At 44.5% G+C, this 14586-nt stretch overlaps 4 protein-coding genes across 5 annotated transcripts; 2 read left to right on the forward strand and 2 right to left on the reverse strand.

Annotated features, from left to right (window-relative positions):
* Nucleotides 1–230: 230 nt before the first annotated feature.
* sptssb (serine palmitoyltransferase, small subunit B) lies at nt 231–1839 on the forward strand. The gene is made up of 2 exons (XM_037268336.1): nt 231–403; nt 943–1839. The coding sequence occupies exon 2, from the start codon at nt 944–946 to the stop codon at nt 1184–1186; it is 243 nt and encodes an 80-aa protein (XP_037124231.1). The 5' UTR covers nt 231–403; nt 943; the 3' UTR covers nt 1187–1839.
* A 2549-nt stretch (nt 1840–4388) lies between these two features.
* On the forward strand, nt 4389–6896 carry otol1b (otolin 1b). Its single transcript, XM_037268306.1, has 5 exons — nt 4389–4714; nt 4853–5193; nt 5266–5355; nt 5778–5849; nt 5919–6896. The coding sequence occupies exons 2-5, from the start codon at nt 4866–4868 to the stop codon at nt 6803–6805; spliced, it is 1377 nt and encodes a 458-aa protein (XP_037124201.1). The 5' UTR covers nt 4389–4714; nt 4853–4865; the 3' UTR covers nt 6806–6896.
* Nucleotides 6897–6997: 101 nt separating this feature from the next.
* LOC119132818 (high affinity immunoglobulin gamma Fc receptor I-like) lies at nt 6998–9339 on the reverse strand. The gene is made up of 5 exons (XM_037268309.1): nt 9172–9339; nt 8344–8379; nt 7979–8257; nt 7618–7890; nt 6998–7533 (listed from the first exon to the last, which is right to left on the reverse strand). Exons 1-5 carry the CDS (start codon nt 9194–9196, stop codon nt 7262–7264), a joined length of 885 nt encoding a protein of 294 aa, XP_037124204.1. The 5' UTR covers nt 9197–9339; the 3' UTR covers nt 6998–7261.
* Nucleotides 9340–9694: 355 nt separating this feature from the next.
* rabgef1l (RAB guanine nucleotide exchange factor (GEF) 1, like) lies at nt 9695–14430 on the reverse strand. 2 transcript variants are annotated; one of them, XM_037268304.1, is made up of 9 exons: nt 14284–14430; nt 13745–13937; nt 13131–13303; nt 12495–12676; nt 12328–12409; nt 12119–12251; nt 11839–11930; nt 11515–11771; nt 9695–10863 (listed from the first exon to the last, which is right to left on the reverse strand). In XM_037268304.1, exons 2-9 carry the CDS (start codon nt 13924–13926, stop codon nt 10453–10455), a joined length of 1512 nt encoding a protein of 503 aa, XP_037124199.1. In that variant the 5' UTR covers nt 13927–13937; nt 14284–14430; the 3' UTR covers nt 9695–10452. The 2 variants fall into 2 exon arrangements, with proteins under 2 accessions (XP_037124199.1, XP_037124200.1); XM_037268305.1 differs by lacking the exons at nt 13745–13937; nt 14284–14430 and adding an exon at nt 12896–13027 and having other exon boundaries at nt 13131–13264.
* Nucleotides 14431–14586: the final 156 nt, after the last annotated feature.

Below are 14586 nucleotides of genomic sequence, written 5' to 3' on the forward strand. Positions count from 1 at the left end.
AAGTATTTCTACTTAGTTACTTCGCAGGACCGAGTTTTTAACAAGGAGAGGTTACAATAAACTGCAGAGTTCACCGCGTGCATCTTCATCCTCAGCACCGCTCATGGCGGAGGATGCGGTGCGTTCAAATACCTCTGTAAAACACACGACTGTAATTCTAAACTCTTTGTTTTTGCTTGTGATTCTGCTCACCTGTCAGCCAGGTGAGCAGCTGCCGCGGTAAAGTCACAGCCAGTGGGTGTGGTGTAACTTACTCCAAATAGGCCCGACACAAAGTGGTGAGGCAGCTTTTCCCCCCCCTTTCTGCCGCACCGCGCAAACGCAGCAAGCGGAGCAACAAACGGGCCGCGGATTAGCGCTTATAAATAAGACGTCATTACCCAGACACGTCACCGTTTTCAAGGTGAGTGCAGGTAGATTTGATCATTTGCGGCTTTTAGAGAGGTTGGCGCTTCCTATGATACATCATTATCGCATTTAATTGCGGGGATTTGTAATTTGGTACAATCCAAATTTGTGGTTTAAACTTATTTCAAAAAGTCAAATGTATTAAAACGGACATTTATTTGGCTACACAGTTAAGATTTTTGAAATAGGTTTCCCGAGTTGGTGGTAAATTCTAGAATACGCGCACCTGATGGCCACACCCCCTCGCAATTCATGAGCTGTCGACTCTATTCATGTTGCATGACAATAAAACTATGCGGCAATAAAATTGCAAAGTATTTTTCTGACGTGTGTAATTTATATTTGATTGTAGATCTGTATTGTACATAAAAGCTCAAGCTCACCCTGCAACCATAGCATAAGCAGTATGAATGTATCGATACAAAAAAAATAGTTCTAAGTGGTAAGTGATGATTTCCTTGCTTTTATTCGCTTGAGGATAATTCCATCAGCGTTTACACACACTCACATCCACAAACACACACCACCCTGCAGGATGAACTTCAAGAACCTGAGGGAGTACCTGGCCTGGCTCTACTACCAGTACCTTCTAATCACCGGCATCTACGTGCTGGAGCCTTGGGAGAAGTCCATTTTCAACTCGGTCCTGTTCTCGGCCGTCGCCATGGTGATCTACACCTCCTACGTTTTTGTGCCTATCCACGTGCGCCTGGCGCTGGAATTCTTCTCCGGCATCTGCGGTGGCCAGCCGGAGAGCGCCATGACCCTCATGAACTAAGATGGGCCGCATGATTAAGAATGGACTCGATTATGTGCAAACGATTAATCGACTGCTTGATTCACTTTAGTTTGTGTGTAAAGAGCGACATGACATCGGCAATGGGAAGCTGAACTAACGCGGGGAGCCCTCAGAACAAACTATTCATCGGATTTATCGAGCAAAGGTAATCAAAAACCCACCTCTACCTTAACCCAAATCAGTTCTCCGAGCCAATCAAGATGAATATCACAAGGTTTCATTTTAAACCCCCTCGTGTGGTATTTGATTCTCAACGGATGTTTTCACATTCTTGCTGCAAGTCTTCCTCCATCCCTCCGATGTTTTAACTGCCGGTATGCTAGGAAGGTGTGCTCGTCACTGAGCACCAGCAAATATTGATTTAGCGCGCCCTCGGACTGTACGCGTGGGGTTTGGTTTTTGCTTTGATCAGGCTTTGCATGATCTGCGGCTTACTCGGCCCAAAAGAAATGTTTTGTTGGAACATGCTGCAGATTTTAAAGGGCCTGCATGAAAAGCAAATTTCACGTCACGCTATAGTAAGTCTACCAGTGGTTCTCAATTTTTTTGGGTTCCACGGACCCCCTTATGAGCCGAATGCAAATGACTACCATGCCAGGTGCATCTCTAAATGAATTAAAACTCTTTTTGAGAAAAAAAAATCTATTTCATTAAAGCTATTTCATATTAAAGAAAATAATTAAGATGTGTTTTGTCAGGATAAAAAGTCAGGAATGAAAATCTATTTAAAATAACCACATAGCTTTGCCTTAAAATGTCAGCTTAGCTTAATGCTAACAAACAATACAAAACGCCATAGACGAGCTAATAAATAGCAGTATTGTAACCCTTCAAGCGACGGATATTTAAACATAAACGGTGGCGAAACACATGTAGATGAATTATGTAACAATAATTAACCTGACTTCATACAAGGAAGTGGTTCAGAAAATTAATAATTGAATGTCATATTTATGTGATTACACATAAATGACATCATATTTGAATTGGCCCAAAGCTAAGGTAGGTTCAGCGTAATTGGGTTTTGTATCACTTTTGTTGTTGTTTAGGGGGATGGAGGAAGGAGGCGAGGGGCACCGATCCATCACAAAATATTTTGTTGACCCCAATTTGCGAATCTCTGCTGTAGCCAGCTGACATAGCAGTCATGGCATTTTTCTGCTTTTTCATATGCGCTTGTTGATTACATGTTATTTATATAAAGTTCTATATTTATATTCTTATACCACTCTGGTAAATGCTTGGCTGGTTACAATGTCAATTACCACAATGTTTTATTTTTAAATATTTATTATGTTCTCCTGTGGCCATAAAACAACACCGTACAGTTTGCTACAACTTCACGTGCTTTTTTTTTTTTCACCCCAATCACCAAATCAAAAATAAAAACAATCAAAACTGCTATTGTATGTCTCACGCGTAGTTACTAGGCAGCTTTCACTATCGGTCTTCTTTCTTTGCTTTTTTTTTTTAACATGTGATTGCTGGCACAACAGTGTTGATTCACAAAATAACAGAGGAAGTCACTAAACCGGTTTTGGCTGCTGTTGGTGAATTTAAAGCCTCAAGGGATTCACTTTCTACTCCACTACGTGATGATGTCTGAATGATTTCAATTCTACCGACAAAGCTGTAATGGAAGACATAAATATCAGAAGCAATATAGATGGATGTAAATCCATGAGGTCTTCAAATCTTGGAGAAGGTACTTTTGTCTAAAAGTAACAGTTTGAATTAATTTATCTGGCCTCCCCTTAACGATTAAACGATGGGGGCAATTAATAGCTTCATTTTAAGATGATATGGAAGTATAAATAGCAGGAACCAACGTATTGTGTTCGCTTGTTGCCCGTGACCTTTGGTAACAACTGTGAGAATGGGTTGAACTCTTGGCAACTACACAGACATTGTGGACATGTGACAAGTCTCACTTTAACAGGAAAGCCCGGAAAGGCTATCAATATTAATATATTGTCACACCTTGGACACACATACACTCAGGGGTGCACAACAGTGTGTGTGTGTGTGTTGTGAGGCATAGTGTTTCGGTTTGAGGCATTTGAGCAAATACAGTTTTATCAAGGATCAAAAAGCTTTTGTTGGATTAATAATTTCCTCCCAGTAATGTAAACATGCATTTGTTCCTATGTGTTGTACATGTTGACCTTTGAGACGTGGAGGATTATGATTAACATGTCTGCCTCACTGTTAAGAGGTTCTCACTCTTCAGAACAATTTTTACCAATGTATTGGGTTTTGGTGAATGTGTGCACATCGATGGCCATTAAAAAAAAAACATACCTCAATCCAGCACTGATGAGTTTCTCCCGATGTGATGACGCTGGTATTCGGCTTTTCTTCAGTCTTCAGCAACCCCAAACGGTTTGCCCTCCACACACCTGGAATTTCCAATCGAATTTTCGCGAACAATAATCCAAAATGAATCCAAATGAAGCCGTTTTTGACCGATTGAATTGACTAAACCCTATACAGTCAATTCCTGGGGCTGATAAGGGAGTGTTAAAATGTGCGCCTTTGCACTTGAAATGACGAAAATAGGGAGACGGCGAGTTTAAAAACACTGGTAGTTTTGAGGCAATTAACATGATTCCGCCATGTTCAAGTTTACCGCGGGTTTTATATCCTTCCTACAACAATGCATGACAGTGCATGAGTCCCTCTAGTGGCGCGGAGGTAAATTACAACAATGCCAAAATAATGCAAAAAGGACAAAAATGCCCATACACAGGGTAGCAAGGAAGTTGTATTTGTTCGTCACACCCATGCTGGGTCTTGGAATGAGAGGAGCGCTATTAAAAAAAAAAAAAAAGTAAACCATCATCTCCTTTTTACACGCACTGTTGCCATCAGTCTTCTCTGTTTCCCCAAATTTCCATTTCCTTCCTTCCCATCTGTCATGGATCCCTCTGAGCTTGTGGGGTCTTTGCCAAGCCGAGCGTATCCGCAGTTCAAACATTCGCTGGCAACGAGTGGACCGTTCAGATCGGGCTGCTGGCAGAAAATGACTTGTCAACCATAACAACATGTTGTAATATATATACATTTTATAAATGATCACACACAACACAACATTGTGAGCTTTAGTGGCCTGGCCTCTGTCCCACAACCATCTTTGCTGTGCTTTGTCCCACCTTAAGAGCATGTTTGCTGCTCGGCGGTTGGAAGAATGCCCTTCCGTATCAGGTGACCCATCGACCGAGGCCCTTTGCTCCTCTCCGAGCTCGCGACGAGGGGAGTGCTCCTGGCGGCTGCTCGTATCCCGTGTCACAAAAGCACCTTTCTGCGCAAAGAATGAGGCCACAGCACAGTGGTTCAGCTCGGGTCCGATCCGGCCTCTACCCTCGTTGGATTTCAGACCTCCCCCTTTTTCTTCAAGCAGACAGCTTCATTGGTGGGCTTGTTCTCTTCTTGCTGAGATCAGATGGACCCGGAGCAGCAAGACACCGTCCAGAGAATAAATGACCATACCACTATAAGCATAACTTGGTGAGTCTTTCTTCTATTGCACTTATTTGTTGGTATCCTGGTTGATTTTCATTCTTATCGTTTTGGATGCTGGTTAAAAAAAAATAGTGATGGTTAATTGAATTGAGAGACCCTTCAATACTTCTAATCCATTCTCAGATCCAACTCAACCATGAAGCTCATCTCCAGTCAGTGGACTCTTCTCACCATCGTCATGGTGACACTCACTGCGATGTTCTACTGCGAAGCCAAGATCACACCCAAGCCCAAACAGCAGTATACCAAGAAGCCCCTCTCTCAGTTGCTCCCTGCCGAGCCCCAACCACTGCCCACCTACCCCAGTCAGGATTTTCCTCAGGACCACACGATGAACATGGAGCACCCCAGTGTAGGCCCTGATAACTACACCCTGGATTACAATGAGTGTTACTTCAACTTCTGTGAGTGCTGCCCTCCTGAGAGAGGACCCCAAGGGCCAAAGGGAGACAATGGCCTGACAGGTAATGAAATGTTTCTCTTACCTTTTATAGTTTTCTAGTTTCCTCTGCCTTTTAAACTTGAGTTCTATCTAGGGCCACCGGGGGAAAGAGGCTTTACCGGATCATCAGGCTCACCTGGGCCACCGGGAACGAGTGGTCTCAAGGGGTTTAAAGGAGAGAAAGGTATTTCATTCCAATTTCTAAAATCTTTTTAGCGTTTCATGCTGTGTCTAAAATTGTTTTTATTGTTTCTTTATATTCCCTAACAGCTTACTTTACTTGTTACTAGGCAGAGTTAATAGTGCTCAATGATAATTGCCCCACAGACCAATTAAAATTTTGAATGACAAAATTGGGTTAGTTGGTTAGAAAATTGAATAAGACAAAGTCCCGAAACAGTCCTGAAATGGTTCAGGTCCTATTCGGAAGAATGGACTTATGGAAGTTTTGAATCTGATTAATAGACTAATGACAAATGGAGTCCCTCAAGGGTCAATTCTTGGAACCTTATGTTCAGCATATATTTTCTCAGATTCGTCAGAAACGGCTATGAATACATTAGTACATTTTGCAATGTTTCTTCTTTCACAAATTCTGTTTACTAGGGGACAAAGGTGAAAGGGGAAACATTGGCCCAAGTGGATACCCAGGAGTTTCGGGAAAACCAGGGCAGAAAGGTACCAAAGTGTGACCGTCCCAAACAAGTGTCTGCTGCATACTTCTGAGCTGGATTTTTTACTCTGCAGGTGACGTTGGCCTAAAAGGAGTGAAAGGTGAGATAGGCATGCAAGGCATTAAAGGCTATGACGGGCAAAAAGGTGAACCTGGACAGAATGGGATTGCTGGTGAGAAAGGAGAACCGGGCAAAGAAGGGCCACCTGGAGCCCCTGGATTGATTCTTGGTCCAAAAGGAGATAAGGGTGATAAAGGGGAGTGTGGCACATTTGGAGAGAGGGGGCCAAAAGGTGATCGTGGAGACACCGGCTCGCCGGGAATTCCGGGTGCGATGGGAATTCCGGGGATCAACGGCAAGCACGGTGCTCCGGGTCCCGTCGGCGTAGGCGGGGATCCTGGACCTCCTGGAGCACAAGGAGAACCTGGGGTGAGAGGGGCACAGGGTCCGCAAGGTGTTCGAGGGGTGCAGGGGCCAAAAGGGGATAGAGGTTACCACGGAATGCGAGGGGAGCGGGGGATGCGGGGCTTCAAAGGGGCAAAGGGTTCAGGCGTTCCTCAGAAACGCTCGGCCTTTAGCGTCGGCATCTCCCCGAGAAGATCCTTCCCGCCATCCGGCTTCCCCATCCGCTTTGACAAAATCTTCTACAACGAAGAGAACCACTTCAACGTCACCAGTAATAGCTTCGTGTGCGTCCACGCCGGCGTGTACGTCTTCTCCTTCCACATCACCGTACGCAATCAACCCCTGCGCGCCACGCTGGTGGTGAACGGCTCGCGGCGGGTCAGGACGAGAGACTCGCTGTACGGACAGGACATCGACCAGGCGTCTACGCTGGTTGTGCTACGTTTGGCGGTGGGGGATCAGGTGTGGATGGAGACCCTCAGAGACTGGAACGGGGTGTACGCCAGCAGTGAGGACGACAGCATCTTCTCTGGATTCCTACTTTACTCGACATAATGATGAACTAGCGGCAAATTGTATATTCATGAGCGCTCTTCAAATGTGCCGTAGTGTTACAATTCATGGAGAATTGCCATTCTTATCTATGTACTATTTTGTATTGCTTTTCAATAAATTCCTTTTTTTTTTTATAAACTAAATATTGTGTAATTCCTGTTGCTGTTTAAATAATTTTAAGCCATACACAAATGTGTACATAGAGTGATTTATTTCATTGATTCATTTGTGATAAGTGATTCATTTGATTCACAAATATGGACGTTATTTATTTCATTGATTCATTTGTGATAAGTGATTCATTTGATTCACAAATGTGGACATGTTATTTCATTGATTCATTTGTGATAAGTGATTCATTTAATTCCCAAATGTGTACATGTGATTTAATTCATTGATTCATTTGTGATTCATTTGATTCATCTCAAAGCAACAGAACTCGTTTTTATGTCCTTATCACTCTTCAAACGCTTCGGCTTCACTCCACTTAGACAGGCCAAGCTGGCGTACCTTGACCTTGCATCTGTACAGACCCGGTTTCCGTTTGACCAAATCAAAGTTCTCGGACATAGCCGTCCCCAAACGGCTGTCATCCAGGTAGAAGAAGTAGTGAATGGGAGGCGCCGGAGGGCGGGCGTTGTACTGGACATGGCAAATGAGCTTCATCCTATCCGCCGAGAGCGGGACGTTTTCTGTGACCACTTCGAGCACAGGCTGTGTCAGAACCTCTGAGAGAGAGCAGAACATTGATGTATAATAAATACTGTGTCCGTTAAGACCCATGACTTAACAGAAGCAGCACATGAACTCACCTGAGACATTAACTTGAACATCATTTGAAATCACTGAATGAGTTCGTCTGTTGTCATCCCAAGACGCCCTGCAGGTATACAGTCCTTGATCCTCCGTGCTGAGAAGGGGCAAACTCAATTTTGGATTGAAGCCACTCTCCCTCAGGACTTCCACGCCATCTTTATACAAAACCACCTCTTGATCTCGGGGGTGGCCGCGGACGCGACAGGTTATATTTAAGGTCTCTCCGACCAAGGCCGGATGTTGCGGGACCTGGAGGATGGCCCAACCTCCTGAAAAGAAGAGCACAGAAAAAGATGGAGACAATTGAGACAACAAAGAATCACATTAAATGAAAATATACCTTCAGGTTAGTCTTACCGTCCACATTTATTTCCACAGGTGGGCTTTTTTGGGTATAAATGTTTCCCACAGCCGAGTCCCTGACTCCTTGGCACTGAAACGCGCCGCTGTCGCTACGGAAGCCTTGCAGAGTCAATATTTCCGCGTGGCGCTCAAGCTGCTCAGATCCCTTGAACCACAAATAATTCCATATCGACTTGCTGCCGTCAGGAATGCTGCATCTAAGCTGGACATGTTCACCAAAGAACACCCGAGAATGTCCTGACACCAACTCTGCTAGGGCTCCGTAGGATGTCTCTACACAGGAAGGAAGAAAAGAAAAAGAAAAAGTGAAACATTTGCGATGACCACGATTATGTTCAACGACAATTCAAGTGTCTTACCCACGGTGACTACAAATTGTGGTAGTGTGGAAAGAACTGAAATAGAAAATACATTTGAGCATGAGATCAAAAAAATACATATTAAAAAATGACCACGTATACTAAGGCTTTTTTTTTTTATTAAAAACTGGCCATGTATAGTTCGGCTTTTTTTGTAGAAAAAAAAAAAAAAAAAAAAGAGATGAATAGTGGAAAACAGACCAGTCATTTTTTTTTAAATCAAATATACATGGTCATTTTGTTTTATCAAAAAAAGCCTTAGTAAACACACACACACACACACACACACACACACACACACACACACACACACACACACACACACACACACACACACACACACACACACACACACACACACACACACACACACACACACACACACACACACACACACACACACACACACACACACACACACACACACACACACACACACACACACACACACACACACACACACACACACACACACACACACACACACACACACACACACACACACACACACACACACACACACACACACACACACACACACACACACACACACACACACACACACACACACACACACACACACACACACACACACACACACACACACACACACACACACACACACACACACACACACACACACACACACACACACACACACACACACACACACACACACACACACACACACACACACACACACACACACACACACACACACACACACACACACACACACACACACACACACACACACACACACACACACACACACACACACACACACACACACACACACACACACACACACACACGGTTGACACTTACCAAGGAAAGATATTGCTGCTATCATCGTGACTATTTTTTCAGTTCTTCATGGGCGCCAACCTTTATTCCCAAAAATAAGGAAGTGAAAATATTTTTCTTGTTTAAAAAAAAAAAAAAACTTAACATGTAACCCAGGAATCCTCCTATAATTTCACTTTCATTCTACAAGAACTGCGATTTAGGGAAGTGATTACTCCCCAAATACATTGGAAATTTGTGCCTGTACTTTACATAAATGGTATGTGTTGCGGTAAATAGAAAGTGTGTTGCGACCGGGACTCATTTGGAGCTTACATCATCAAAAAAACAAAACTGCAATAAACTAAAACACCTGAATTGAGAAATCACAATTCCAAAGTCCTAATAATAGCGTGAGATTTGAAACTAATGTTTCACAACATTTACCAATGACTTGCTTTAGATTTCCCAATACAATAGATAAATGTAGAAATAGTTTGTCCCCCTCTTCTATCTGACGTTGCACAATTGCAGCGACTCGTGTGAAAGTACAGCGTAAGCAGAGTTGACAGGCGTTCTGCTCTCAGCTTTTATTAGTCATCATCGCTTAACACACACACACACACACATGCTCACACACAATTTTTCCCAATAAGTTATTCTTAAATAAGGACAGTATTGACTCCTAACGGTAACAAACCTATGAGGATGTTTTAAACTTCTCCGTACACTCACTTGGCCACCCCATTAAATATAATTCACATTTACAAAAATATAATACTCCACTAAACGTAATACACAATAATGACTAAGATGATCAAAAGTGAGCATGATCATATTTGTAAAGGCCATCTTTAGATTCAGTTCTGATAATGAACCTCAAAAGATTGTGCGAGTGTGTGTACTTAATGTTGTGGCCAGTGTGTGAAAGCCTCTTCCAGCTTCTACAGTGCTTTAACCTACTCCAAGAAATTAAATTGTAAAGCCTCATGTCAAAACAAAACAAAAAAAACACCAGATCATACATGGCTAGAAAAGAGCTATAAGAAATTGATTAAAATCTAAATATTATACACGCAATGTCCAAACGGATGCCGCTGCTACAGGGCACACCTGACAACAGTGTCTGCACTATCCTTAATGAAATAATGTTTAAAATCATTAAAGTGCTTGGAAAAGAGCAACTCTTTTCTCAGAACGAATAATAGGTGTGACCTAATCATGATGGATTACTCATACCGTCCATTCGAAGGGGTTTCAGGCCTTTCAATTTGAATGAATGGAAGGAAGGATGGATGGATGAGTGGCGTAGTTCCTCGTGCATCAGCCGGCAAACACTTGCGGCGTCAGCGGCGGTGGCAGGTGCTCATTCTCAACGTTATCAGAGTCGATAGCCGAAGCGGCCGCCGGCGCGCCCGTCGCCGCGCTGCCGCCGGCGGCGGCGGGAGGGCTCCGCGCCTCAAAAGTCTCCAGGACGCTCTGCACGTTCTGCTCCACTTCGTCCGTCCAGTCGATGAGGTCGCTCTCCAGCTGCCGCGCCCGCTCCATGACGAGCTCCTGCCGCTCGCCGAGGCCAGTCAGTAGGTCCAGGCGCTTGTGCACCTGGATGAACGCGGCGGCGCCGCCCGCCTGGGGCCGGTTGGGGGACCCCCCAGACATGTAACGGTCAAACTCCTCAGCGGTCAGGTTGAGTGACTTGCCATCCAGTTTCTCAATGAAGGTCAAGGCGCAACACTGAGAAGAGAATGGGCACAAACTTGCTTAGAGAGCTTATTCGATTCCAAATTGTCCAAACCCTCCAAATTTCAAAGCTCGTTTTTCAAGATTTCTTGACTCTGCCAAACTGCTGCTTGTTGTGAAATGAGTTGACTTAATTGCCCTAATACAACGCTCGTGTCTTACATGTTGTTTGCAAGTCAAAGCAGAAAAAAAATCTCGTCACTGTTATGTATCAATCCGAATTAACAAGGTCTACACTGCCTCCAAGTGGACATGTTGCAGTAATGCAACATTTTGTGTATGATTGCGCTAATCACCAATGTTTTTTTTCCCCATCCTTAATTTTCCTTGTTGTTGCACTGTGGCGGGTAATTTGTAAGGATAGTGAAGCCTTCCATTTTGGAAAAATCATGAATTCTGACAAAAGCATGTCACGGACATAATATGAAAACAAGTGAGAACTGTTTTAAATTGTGACTGAAAATGCTGAATATCTCCTTTAGATACAACCGGTAAATTTGAGTCAGGGAAAAGAAAAAAAAAAGTTAACTTCCTCTATGGGGCAATTAGGAAATCCACTCAAAAGTCCACTCGTGTCAAAAAGTGTTATCATTTTTAAATGCAGTCGCTTTATGTTTGCGTGAATAAACAAATGGCGTTCCTCACCAGATTAGTGAAGTAGTAGCCATCCTCTCCGGTCATGAGCCTGCTGGGGTTGCAGAAGCGAGTGATGTACTGAATGTTGGACTGAAGGCGCGGTGGGTTGGCCTTCAGCACGATATAGATGAGCGTGGGCAGGAAGTCGTCCGCCGACGCCGCCTCCTTCTTGCTGATGCGGATGGCGTTGAAGATGTGCTTGCTGCAGCGCGTGATGCACGCCAGCTTGTCCTTGGGCACTCGCTTGGAATCGATTTCGACCACGTCTGGCGAGAGGCGGAGTCTTACATCAGTGCCGTCTGAAAGCCAAGATGCTGTATCGGTGAGGCTCACCCGTGATGGCTTTAACCACGCTGTCGGAAGCCTCGGGGATCTCCTCATCGACGGGAACACCCAGCATCTCAATGGTGACCCAGTGCAAGGCTCTGTGAATAACAAGTGGAAAACATGAGGATGGTGGCCCCAAGTGGACAAAAAGAATATCAGCGCCAAACATGCACAATTGTAAAAATGGGTCTTGTTAATTGAATACTTGACTCGCCAATGGGATAATCAGGAAAATACGTAATTTATCGAGGATGCCATTTTGGAATTACGACCGCGTCCTACAAACCTGATCCTATTCTGTACTGCCAGGTCTTTCTTCTCATCGTCGGACGTTTCCGGACAAAACACTTCCTTGTACAAACGCGTCGTGATATATCTCTCCACTTGGTCCATGATGCCCTCGATGTACTCGGACGAGCCTGAGAGCAAAAAAAAAAAAAAAAAGAAGAGCAACATGAGAAGAGCACAAAAAAGCAACACAAGCATTTTTCCTACCTTTGAATTGAGTATGAAGGCGCTCCGAGAGAGACTGGTAGAAGTCCTGAACGCATTCGGACATGTCCTCCGCACCCATGTCCTAATACAAGGGAGGACCAATATGGCAAATGACTCTTAGGATGTTCCGCCAAGCCTCGCAAACTTTACTGTTACAGGGGGCTCACCCGCTTGTAGGCCATGCTCTCCGTGAAGGCTCGACACTGTTTAAAGATCTGCTGGCCGTATTTCAGAGGCTTGAGGAAATCGATGAACTCCCTGGTCGCGCGGTCGGTGTCCGCGGAGGAGGGTCGGCTCGATGTGGGGAAGGAGCTCGGGCTGGACTGAGCATCCAAAGAGGTGGTGGCATCTAGCGGGGGAAGTGTTTTATGGATTTATCTCACCTTTGAGCTTCTTGTGTGAAAAAGCTAATATTTCCTTCCAGTCCATATTTTTTTTAATATCGTGCCAAATTGAAACTAAAGCTGTGGCAAAGCACTTTACTTAGGGAGCAGGTTTAGAACGGCTCTTCTCACACACATCAAGAGATCGACTGAATCTAGACTTGAGCGTATCGTTTACTGCTCACCACTCCCCTCTCTGCTCAGATGACAAGAAGCGGGGAAAAAAAGCCGCTGGCCTTCCATCATTAACTGCAAAGTGCTGGCCTATCACAGACTCTGAAAGCAGCCACTCATATTGTGCCCTGCTTGGCCGTCCCCTTAAAAAAGAAGTGTGTTACCAGTGACGGGCAGTTTGAGCGGTTAGTGACATCTTTGACTTTTCATAGCAGCGGTACGGGCTGATCCGTCAAAAGGCCTTACCTTTTTTGGGTGGTATTTTGATGGAGGGCGCGAAAAACTTGGCGACAGTGTTGACCTTGCTCGACTTTTCCTTGGTCTTCCGTTCCTCAAACTTGTTGAAAGGTGTGACAGCAGGCTGCGGCTGGGCCTTCTGAGATCTGCTCGCATAGGCTTCCTCTTCCTCTCTCTGCAACCTGCGGTGGATGAGACAAGACTAAAGCGCCCGGGGGATGTGGATGAGCAGGAACGACAACGAAAGAGTCTGTATTTCTGGGGGGGTCTCCACGGTAACAAATACAGCCCTATCAAAGTGACTTAATAGTTTATAAACTAACAACAAAGCCACTCTGGGCCTTTAGGTGCCTCTATTGCCATTAAAGGACTGAATGTTCTAGTAATAACAACGGTGATTCGACTCGAGAAGAATGTTATTGGCTTGCCGAAGCCTCTCTTTCGATTCAATGTAAGGACTGCCGCTATTCCATCTGTCCATTTAAGCCTACTCCAAGAAACATCTTCCGAAACAACCAAAACAGATCGGCTACAATCGATTACATTTCCTGAGAATGAACTAGCAGGTAGGATGAGAATATTACTAGCACCAATATTGTCTCAATAAGACATTGCCGACAAACCTCTCAGCGAGAGCCCAGTCTTCCTGGATCTGTTTTTGCTTATCCCGCTGGTTTTCCTCTCGCCAGCACTTGGAGCACAAGCCCTGCCAAGCTGCGTTGCCATAAAAATCACATCCTTTGGTACAAAGCAGCTGTGATTGGTCGAGATGGATCCGACGACGTTCAGGCCTCTGAGCCATCATCCTTCAAAGAAGACTGCCCGAGGAACAAAAAACGAAGAACACAATGTTAATTCAAACATAAACCGCGTAACTGAAATCACTTTCGAATCATCTCGCTGATGACTAACATCCGCGCTATGTCACGTTAAGATTGAAACCGACAAACCCTCATCGTGTACACCCGGCTAAGTATTCGGAGTCATTCGTTATTGTTGTGGAAATGTGTTTATCCAGACTTTAAAATGTTTGCTTCACCCGGAGGACGATCATGTAACTGACTAATGCCAGGCTAGCTACGGAAGCTAATTACGAAGCTAGCCCTTGACAACGAGCAACAATGTCATCATGAAGATGACGTGTGTTTTCTGTCGACGTACATTATCATTCGCAGGACGGGCAAAGCTGTCACGCTACGTCGCTCCTGCTCCGGGATGTTGTAATGTGGAGTGTCTGCATTACGAATAGCTCCGTCATACGGAAAGAGTCGGCCATTTTGTCTTCAGGACGATGCAATTCTTCTTCGCTCTTCTCATTACTCGTAATGATTAAATAAAATAGTGTAGCGTCACCTGGTGGACTGACAGTGCAACCGTTTTAGAACGCTTCGGCTGACTTCAGCATACTGTAATTCCTTATCAGAACATCTTTTGAGCTTCAAGTCATGTTAAAGTGGTGTTTTCC

Source organism: Syngnathus acus, chromosome 13 (genome assembly GCF_901709675.1).
Source record: "Syngnathus acus chromosome 13, fSynAcu1.2, whole genome shotgun sequence".
NCBI classification, from domain to species: domain Eukaryota; kingdom Metazoa; phylum Chordata; class Actinopteri; order Syngnathiformes; family Syngnathidae; genus Syngnathus; species Syngnathus acus.

Bases quoted from the DNA above. Each gene is read 5' to 3' on its own strand.
- sptssb (XM_037268336.1), top strand. From the start codon at position 944: ATGAACTTCAAGAACCTGAGGGAGTACCTGGCCTGGCTCTACTACCAG.
- otol1b (XM_037268306.1), top strand. From the start codon at position 4,866: ATGAAGCTCATCTCCAGTCAGTGGACTCTTCTCACCATCGTCATGGTG. The intron at 5,194-5,265 runs GTAATGAAATGT...AGTTCTATCTAG, and splicing joins GGGAGACAATGGCCTGACAG to GGCCACCGGGGGAAAGAGGC. The intron at 5,356-5,777 runs GTATTTCATTCC...TCTGTTTACTAG, and splicing joins GGGGTTTAAAGGAGAGAAAG to GGGACAAAGGTGAAAGGGGA.
- LOC119132818 (XM_037268309.1), bottom strand. From the start codon at position 9,196: ATGATAGCAGCAATATCTTTCCTTG. The intron at 7,891-7,978 runs GTAAGACTAACC...TCTTCTTTTCAG, and splicing joins TGTGGAAATAAATGTGGACG to GAGGTTGGGCCATCCTCCAG. The intron at 7,534-7,617 runs GTGAGTTCATGT...GCTCTCTCTCAG, and splicing joins TGTTCAAGTTAATGTCTCAG to AGGTTCTGACACAGCCTGTG.
- rabgef1l (XM_037268304.1), bottom strand. From the start codon at position 13,926: ATGATGGCTCAGAGGCCTGAACGTCGTCGGATCCATCTCGACCAATCA. The intron at 13,304-13,744 runs GTTTGTCGGCAA...CATCCACCGCAG, and splicing joins GACTGGGCTCTCGCTGAGAG to GTTGCAGAGAGAGGAAGAGG. The intron at 12,677-13,130 runs GTAAGGCCTTTT...TTCCCCCGCTAG, and splicing joins CAAAATACCACCCAAAAAAG to ATGCCACCACCTCTTTGGAT.